This window comes from Oryctolagus cuniculus, chromosome 3 (assembly GCF_051225735.1).
Source record: "Oryctolagus cuniculus isolate XC-2025 breed Fujian yellow rabbit chromosome 3, ASM5122573v1, whole genome shotgun sequence".
Taxonomy (NCBI): Eukaryota; Metazoa; Chordata; class Mammalia; order Lagomorpha; family Leporidae; genus Oryctolagus; species Oryctolagus cuniculus.
In genome coordinates, this window is record NC_142869.1 from 6,977,457 (window position 1) to 6,986,152 (window position 8,696).

An 8,696-nucleotide genomic window follows, 5' to 3' on the forward strand; every position below is an offset into this window, starting at 1 on the left:
CGCTCCCGGGCGCCGTCTGGCCGAGCGCCTCTCTGAATCCGCCTCTGCCCTTCCCGCAGCCGAGAACCGACGCCCGCAAGGAGGCCGGCGGCAGCCCCGCATTCGATGGCGACGCACCACGACCAGAACCTGGAGGTCGAGGACGCAAGCCACTGGGGCAGGCGCGAGGGTGCCCGCCGCCTGGCCGCCAACCCAAGCCCCGCATCGACCCGTGCCAGCACTCCCGGCGGCTGAATGCGGCGCCACGCCATCGCACCATCGCGGCCGTGGGCGAGTGGAGCGAGGAGCGCCTGCGGTGCGTGAGGACTGCGGTGGCGCGGCCCAGGGCAAGGTGCGCGCCCGCTCCCGCTAGTGCCGGGACAGGCGCAAGACGCGGGGTCCCAGACCTGGGAGGCGCACGGGGACCTGAACCCTGCTGTGCAAGGCGGCTGCGCTCAGCCTGGACAAAAGAAGTCCGCTCGCTGTGGCATCCGTGGGAGTGGCCACGGAGACCCGGGGCAGGCGCACAGGCGGCCGGTACGGAGGGGACGATGGGCGCACGGGGAGTGCTTGGAGCCCGCCATATGCCTGGGCAACATCCCGCCGCCAGAGCTCTGTGTGGCGCGGAAAGTGAGGACTTAGAGGGGGGCCTGGGGGAACGGCTTCCCCTGCAGCCCCAGGCGTCGCCCTCGGGGAGGGGAAGCTTTGTCCAGCAAGGAGGGGCTGAGGTCTGTGCCCTCCTGGGGCTTGTGACAACGACGTCCACTCTCCGGGCATCTGGGTGGGATTCAGTTGGGGTGACCCCTGCTGGCCCCCGTCTTTCTCCCAGTTTGACCAGGACGGGCTCACCCTGCTGGAGAGGACCCTGTACCTGGCTCAGGGTGAGGAGAGTGAGACGGTGGGGCTGGGCTGCGGTGCAGGGAGGACCTGGGCCCGGGCTGCGTGTGTCCCCAGCCTGAGCAGGGGCCTGGCAGGGTGAGCTGTACGACCCCCCCCTAGATCACCGTGTCGGAGTATGACGACCTGCGCAGAGACGTCAGCTCTGTGTACAACAAGGTGACGCTGGGCCAGCTGCAGAAGATCACCCCCCATGTGAGTGGCAGCCCCTGGTGGCCAGCAGGGTGAGGGGACCCTGGCCCTGGCCCCCACGCCCCAGGGGCGGGCAGGCCTTTGGTGGCCCGGCTCCCGTGCGCCCTCACTGCTGCTCTGGGCCCCCGGGGCCCTGTTCCCCCCTCCCCCAGCTGCAGTGGAAGTGGCTGCTGGACCAGATCTTCCAGGAGGACTTCTCGGAGGACGAGGAGGTGGTGCTGCTGGCCACGGACTACATGCAGCAGGTGTCCCAGCTCATCCGCTCCACCCCCTGCAGGTTCGCCGCACACCCCCGCCGCCCCTGGAGCTGGCTGCTGGGCGAGCGTGGCGCTTCCACCGTCACGTCGGTGCAGCAGCCTCCGTGAGGGGGGCAGGCCGGAACACTGGAGTAGGAGTCTCCATCCCTTGTTCTGACCCTGGCCCTGTTGATTCCCTGTGGGACCCGGGGCGGGGCTGTGAGCTTCCTCACCTGGGGAGGTTAAGGCTGAGCACGGGTGTCAGAGAAGTGTGCCTGCAGCTGCATGGGCAAGGCCACCGTGGGCAGGGCCTCAGTAGGAAAGAGGACTGTCTAGGCCAGCTGTGAGGGACACTTACCCCTGAGTGTCCACTGTTCCACTCCGTGGAAAGTGGCGGAATGACGCGGGCCTACCCCCCAGCCGCAGCCGTCTGCAGCAGCAGGGATGTGTTGTGTGTGTCAGAAGCTCACTGTGCTGCCAATTCAGCCTCCCCACACCAGCAATGACTGCTAACACCTCTCTTGTGGGCTCAGGGTCCAAGCCTATACCAGCAGCCCCTTGGAGGGCAGGTGGTACCCCGGGGTGACCCATATGCATGACCGCCTAGCAGACCACAAGGATCGTCTGTACCCCAGCTGCCTGGGGTGGCGGGTGGTGGTCATCCTGAGCCGCATTTGTCCTGGCATTGTGTGAGCTGCTGCCCGAGCTGGACCAGGAGGGGGAGGTCAGGGACAGCCCCAGGCCAGCTGGTTCGGCCTGGCCCAGGTCAGCTGCCACATGGGTAAGCTGTGCCCTTTGCCCTTGGGCACTTCCCAGCGCCCAGTGGAGCCCAGGTGAGGTGGGCCGGGTGAAGGGACGGGGAGCAGGTGCCCGATGGGTGTGGAGCCCTCACATCATCTCTGTCCAAGATGGGGACCCCACCCACTCCCCCTGCAGGAGGGGACCCCGGTCTCGGCCTAGAGCTGAGTTTTCTCTGAGGCCCCAGGCTGCCCCTCAGCAGGTCTCCTCCTCCAGGAAGCCCACCTGGTGTGTGAAGGCTCTGTCCACCCTTCCTGGATGAGCTCAGAGGCAGGGACTAGGGATGTAGGGGATGGTGCTGGCTGTGGGGGTTTCCCTTGCTGACCGGGAGCTGATGGCCTGGTGCGGGGCCCCCCTCCCTTCAAGCTGGGCCTTGGCACTGCTGTTCTTCCCGTCTCCTCTCAACTGAGGACCCCAGCCGCCCCGTGACCCACACCAGCGAGGGTGTTCCTTCTAGGAGGTAGTCCTGGTGCTGGATTGTACCTGGGTTTATTTTCTTGCTGCTCTGTGTCTCCGAGGAGAGTGGGGGCCCCAGTGGGCAGGGAACCTTCTGTCTCAGAAACCCATGCCAGAGCCCTGCAGGCCTGGGGAGGGGCCATGGGCTGCTCTGGGCACCACCCTGCACCTGCGGCTTCCAGGGTTTGCTCTGGACGCCCTGGCCTGGATGGCCATTTCTGGGCGAGTAGGGGAGGGACTGGGCTTCCCTCCCTGAGGCCAGTGAGGGGCAGCCAGACAGTGCACCAGAGCCTGCTGGGATCCTGGCACACCGAGGCTGGTGCAGGGTGGCGGGACCCTGCCACTCCCAGTACCTGCCATGCTCCTGCTGGTTTGCCCAGGACCGGAGAGGTGCAGGGATCAGGCCCTCGGCTGCCAAGTGCCCTGAGCAGGTTGTGGCTGCACCGTGTCATATGGGAGGGTGGAGATTGGGTGCTATGAGCACAGTCCAGTGACTGAGGTGGGGGGAGGCCCACAGCAGCCCCCTGGGGTGTCAGGGCCTAAGGCTGCAGGGTGCCCACAGTTCTGCCCATTGAGTGGCAGCAGGGCAAGGAGGGAAGGACCATTAGGAGGGAGACTGGGTTAGCGGCCAGAGTGAAGGGGGCCGTAGCACCCATGGGTGGTGGAGCTGGGGGAGTCAGCCTTGAGGGTGGGAGGGAGGGGGCTGGGGACTTTGAGCTCTGGGTCTGGGACACACCAAATGTGAGGGGCACAGGAGCCCACATGGGGACCCTGGGTGGGAGCCCCGGTGGGATCCAAGCTGGTGGCCAGTGGAGACCACATGGTGGGTGTAAGGGTGGGGGACCCAAGAGCCACACTCTGGGCACTGTGGGGTGTCATGCATGCGGCTCCGTAGCTCAGGGTGCAGCAGCTGCTCCCAGGAGCAGCAAGAGGGTTGTGGCCAGCACTGTCAGCCAGGGGCCCGCGGCTGGCGCGGGGCATGCCCCATTAGGGGGCGTCACATCACAGTCCGTGTAGGGCTCCAGGCAGGCCGCGAGGGCCATGACGTGCGCAATGTAGCTCTGCTCCTGCACGCCGTGCACCAGGTGCGCCTGCGGCCCGCGCGCAAACACAGCCACGTCCTCGCCGCCGTGGGTCTCGGACGACAGGGGCACGGCTGCCTGCTGCAGGTACTCGGGGTCACCTGAGGAGGGTGGTGGTTAGGGGCGGCCACGCCTTTGAGTGGTGACCCCATTGCTCCCAGACCCATCAGCACTCACTGGTATCGTTCTGGGTGACATCGGGCCGTATACCATTGCTGACAGCGTAGCCTGGGCCGTTGCCATACAGGATGGAGGTGTAGTTCTTGCCGTCCTGGGCCTTGTCTGGGGCCAGCCCTGCAGGGGGAGGGGTGGACACTTAAAGTCGCACTGACAGCCGTGGCCTGGGAGCCGCGCGCCCGCACCTGTAGCTTCTGCCCTGGCCAAACCCTCACGAGAAGCAGGTGGTCGTACAGCTCCCGTTAGACTGCTGGGGGAGCGGGGGCGGGGACCGTCCACTCCCATGAGTGCAGCAGGGACCCTGACCTACCGAAGATGGAGCTGCCCCTCAGTGTGTAGCCCCCAAAGGTGAAGACGTGGGAGTGGTCGGCAGTGACCAGGGTCAGCGTGTCCTGCTCGCTGGTGAGCTGGCCCGCCCTCTCAATGGCGGAGTCGAACATGACGGCCTCAGTGAGCGCCCGAAAAGCATTGCCTGCGTGGTGACCATGGTCGATGCGGCCCCCTGCAGGACAGACAGGTGGAGGCTGACCCTTGACCCTGAGCCTCCCACCCTCCTCTGCTCTAGGGTGGGGGCGCCCCTCACCCTCCACGAAGAGGTAGAAGCCGCGGGGGTTCTGGCGCAGCAGGTGCAGTGCGGCCTCAGTCATCTCCATCAGGGAGGGGTCCCGCTCAGGGTCTCTCTGGGTCTCATACTTCATGTCTGAGGGCTCAAAGAGGCCTGAGGGACAAAGGCTGGATGAGGGCCGGCAGGGGGCGCAGTGGGGGGGCGCGTCGGGGGTCTCAGGGGGTCCGGGGCCGTTACCCATGAGCTGGGTCACGCTGGGATCCTGAGTGGTCTGCAGGAGCTCTGTACGGTTCCACACATACCGGGCCCCCTGGAGGGACACAGCCAGACCTCAGCCCAGGCTGACCCCCAGCCCCGCCCTCCTCCTGCTGGGCCCCGCCCCCTGGAGGGACACAGCCAGACCTCAGCCCAGGCTGACCCCAGCCCCGCCCTCCTCCTGCTGGGCCCCGCCCCCTGGAGGGACACAGCCAGACCTCAGCCCAGGCCTGACCCCAGCCCCGCCCTCCTCCTGCTGGGCCCCGCCCCCTGGAGGGACACAGCCAGACCTCAGCCCAGGCTGACCCCAGCCCCGCCCTCCTCCTGCTGGGCCCCACCCTGCCGCCCCAGACCTCAGCCCAGGCCTGACCCCAGCCCTGCCCTCCTCCTGCTGGGCCCCGCCCCTGCCGCCCCTCACCTGGTGCTTTGTCAGCCACTCCTCCACCAGGTTCCGCCCATCCAACCTGGTCCCGTTCTGGCTGGGGTCAGTTGGGTACTCAGGGTCTGGGGTCCCCTTGGGAAACATGTACTTGCGGCCCCCACCCAGGATCACCTGTGGCCAGCAACAGGGCAAGTTGTTGTCAGTGGGCTGGAAACGCCCCTCCCACCCTAACAACGCCTTCCCCCACCAGGTTTGGGAATGGGCCGCTCTAGGCTGGGTCTTCTACCCCATCCCCCCAGCTGCCCCACCCAAAGGCCCTGGCAGGGCGGGGAGTTCAGGCTGCCTGGCCTGTGGCCCGTGGGTGCCCCGCCCCTCCCCAGCCCCGAGGCGCACGTCGATGTCCATGTTGGAGACCAGCTGTGAGGCGATGTCCTGGCAGCCCTCCTGCCGTGCTGAGGCAGGCATGTTGGCGTCCGAGTACCAGTTGCGGTTCACCGTGTGTGCGTAGGTGCCAGCTGGCGAGGCGTGCTGCACCCGCGTGGTGGTCACCACCCCCACGGACTTCCCTGAGGGAGGCACAGGTCAGCGTGGGGCTCAGGTGTCTCCCCTCCCCATCCCACGCCGTGCGCCCAGCCCACCTGCCTTCTTGGCCCTGTACATCACCGAGAGCACCTCATTGCCCTGGGTTGTGTTGCACTGGTCGTAGCGGGCGGCCGCACTCAGGCCGATGGTCCCATAGTTAGCCTTGACCCCGCACAGGTAGGCTGTGGCTGTGCCAGCGCTGTCGGGCACCTGTCTGTCCACGTTGTATGTCTGCAGAGACAGAGACCCCCCCACCCCCACTAGTTGTGCCTGAGACCTGTCCCCAGTGTCCCCAGTCCCTCCCTGGCCCCAGCACACAGGTCCCGCCCTCTTGCCCGGCTCCCTGCCCAACCCTCAGCCCTGTCTTGTGTGGCACTCGGGTGGCCCAGCCCTTACCTTGGACAGAGCCAGGTATGGGAAGTGGTCCATGGCCAGGGGCGTCTCGGGTCCCAGGTTGCCAGTCATCTGCCCTTTCAGGATCCTTGTGGCCGTCACCGTGGGCACACCCAACCCTGGGTGAGCAGGGCCCCATCAGTCCCCGGGGCTGACCCTACCCATGATGGCTGCAGTGCCCGGGCTGGGAGGGCCGTGGGGTGCACGGGTGCTGCCTCTCACCGTCTCCCAGGAAGAGGATGAGGTTCTTGGCGGTCGTCTGGATGGGCTGCAGCTTCTTGGCATTGGTCAGAGCCTCATTTGCCTTTTTGTTCCAGAAATCTGGGTGCTCCTCTTCCTCTGGTGGGGGAAGGGAAGCTCGGTCAGTCGGTGGTGGCGGGGGCCAGGGGGAGGGCAGCAGGCTGCATGGGGCGGGACGCTCCGGGCTCCTTACCCGGGATGACACCCAGGGCAGGCTGAGGCCTGGGGCCCAGCAGCAGCAGCGGCAGTACCGACAGCAGCCAGGCCCCCTGCATGTCTGGATGGTGGCAGGGTGACCGGGCCGGGTCACCAGGCTTCCCCGGACAGCACGCGCTGGCTGCCCTTAAGTAGAGGAGGACTTTGTCCTGGGGTGTGAAGGCGCCACGTCCTTCCCCGTGCCCCTGGAGGCACCCCACCCCGCCCTCCCCTTTGATCTGTAGCCCTAGTCGTTGCTTCTCACGTGCTGAGGCTGGGCCATGAGGAACACCCAGGAAGCAGAGTTTTGATTGTTTGGGGTGCACTCGTCTAGCTGAGCTGTGTTGTGTATGTGTGTGTGTATTTGTGCAACCCAGGGTAAGTGTGTGTATACACACACACACACACACACACCTGTGCTTAGCACACCTTGACTCTGGGGACAGTCCAGGGCCAGGCCAGGAGAGGGTGGGGTCTATCAGATCAGCCTTGTGCAGAACTTGACCCCTGTTCCCTGACTCAGGCAGAGGAGCCCAGGGAGGGTCTGTGCGCTCACAGCCCTGATCCTGGCCGCAGTGCGGCCTGCGATAAGGAGCTCAGAGTCTCGGTGGCCTCAGGCTGCTTTCAAAGTATCCCTCGTGTGTCCAGCGGAGGGACAGCAGGGGCAGAGCAGGAGGGGACACGCACACGTGTCAGAGCATGGACGCGTGGACACAGGGACACTGCACTCACCTGCAGGCCAGCATCGCCCAGCCCTGCCCCAGGCCCAGCCCAGGTGAGCCTTGAGCCCACCATGCTAAGTGAGGCCAGCCAGTCACCCAGGACGAATCCTGATGGCTCCACCCCAGGGGCCCAGAACCGAGACAGCATGGATGTGGGGGTGTCATGGGCCTTAGAGGGGTGTTTGGTGGAGTTGGTGCCTCTGAGAACCCCAGGGCTCCAGGGCACACATGGGGTGCAGCCTGGGGTCCCCGGGCTTCTCCCTGGGCCATGTCACTCACTCTCACACCAGGAGTCCTGACCTGCCTCAGGGCCGCCATCAGCTGGGCGTCTGGCCTGAGAGAGGCTGCCGAGCTGGCAGGAAGGCCCTGTGAGAGCAGGGTGAGCAGAGGGAGCCCATTGCAGCTGCCCTGGAGACTGAGGTCCGGGAGGGGGGCGGAGTCCTCAGAGGCTCCTGGGCTGGTGCAGCTGCCCCCACCCCCAGTGCCCCAAGCCAGAGGAGGCACTGGCCCCTAGGGGAGGCCGGCCTCCCTGGGGGTCTCGGAGGCAAGCGTGGAATTGTTTGAAGGGGCCGGTTTCATTCGGTTGCCGTCTTTCCTCTCCTTGCTGGCTCCTCCCTGGAGCCCCCATCACGGCCACTCCCCAGTGCCCCTGGTCCTTGTCAGTCCTTGTAGTCAGGTCTCAGATCTGTGTGACCTGAGCCTGTCCCCTACTGCTTTTCCACACAGGGGGTAGCCACACATGACAGTGACCTTGGGGAAGGGAAGAGAGCTCTCCACACGTTGCAGCCTGGAGCTGCAGGAGCTGTCCCACGCTGGGCAAACGGCCTTGGGGCTTGTGGCACCCCTGCTGAGTGTGCCCAGGGTGCCAGCACCCACGGGTGCGAATGGCAGCGGAGTCTGCAGCATCGTCATGTGTGGAAGTCTACATGGCCGTGGGCGTGCCGGGGCTTGCGGTAACGCGACAGCCTGGGCTTGGCCCTGAGGACGGAGGGCTCCTGTCCACACCCCGCCGTGGCGTGAGGCTGGCAGTGACGAAGTCCTTGTATGTGTTGTTTTCTCGGTGCATAAAAAGTTTAATTTGTATTGTATTCTGTTTGTTGTGCAATAGCATTACGCCTGCCAAAAGCACTTTGCATACCTTAATTCTCAAATACTTTATTACTGAAAAGTGCTAACAGCCATTCGAGCCTTCAGGGACTTGGAATGTTCTTGGCAGGCGAGGGTTTGCTTGCTGACTTCTCCGGGTGGTGGTTACTGAAGACTGGTGTGCGAAAGCAATTTTCCAACTAAGACCAACTGAAGCTAAAAGAGAAATTGGTGGGGTTGCTGTAGTGGCGTGGCAGCCTAATCTGCCATTTGTGAGTCTGGCGTCCCTAGCAGAGTGCTGCCTCAAGTCCTGGCTGCTGTGCTCGGATCCAGCTTCCTGCTATGGCCTGGGAGAGCCCAAGAAGAAGGCCCACGTGCTGGGGCCCCTGCACCCGCGTGGGAGACCAGGGTGGAGTTCCTGGCTCATGGCCTTGGCTTAACCCAGCCCCAGCTGTGTCA

General features: G+C 65.4%; 1 protein-coding gene across 1 annotated transcript; it reads right to left on the reverse strand.

The window, feature by feature from the left end:
• Positions 1 to 2,545: 2,545 nt before the first annotated feature.
• ALPI (alkaline phosphatase, intestinal) lies at positions 2,546 to 6,581 on the reverse strand. Its single transcript, XM_070071496.2, has 11 exons — positions 6,428 to 6,581; positions 6,217 to 6,333; positions 5,998 to 6,113; positions 5,658 to 5,832; positions 5,413 to 5,585; positions 5,056 to 5,190; positions 4,620 to 4,692; positions 4,401 to 4,535; positions 4,128 to 4,319; positions 3,818 to 3,934; positions 2,546 to 3,741 (listed from the first exon to the last, which is right to left on the reverse strand). The coding sequence occupies exons 1-11, from the start codon at positions 6,507 to 6,509 to the stop codon at positions 3,455 to 3,457; spliced, it is 1,602 nt and encodes a 533-aa protein (XP_069927597.1). The 5' UTR covers positions 6,510 to 6,581; the 3' UTR covers positions 2,546 to 3,454.
• Between the last annotated feature and the right edge of the window lie 2,115 nt (positions 6,582 to 8,696).

Excerpts from the sequence above, each read along its gene's own strand:
- ALPI (XM_070071496.2), bottom strand. The coding sequence starts at position 6,509 with ATGCAGGGGGCCTGGCTGCTGTCGGTACTGCCGCTGCTGCTGCTGGGC. Across the intron at positions 4,320-4,400 it reads CTTCTACCTCTTCGTGGAGG|GGGGCCGCATCGACCATGGT; the intron begins GTGAGGGGCGCC and ends TCTGTCCTGCAG. Across the intron at positions 3,935-4,127 it reads GAGGGGCAGCTCCATCTTCG|GGCTGGCCCCAGACAAGGCC; the intron begins GTAGGTCAGGGT and ends CTCCCCCTGCAG.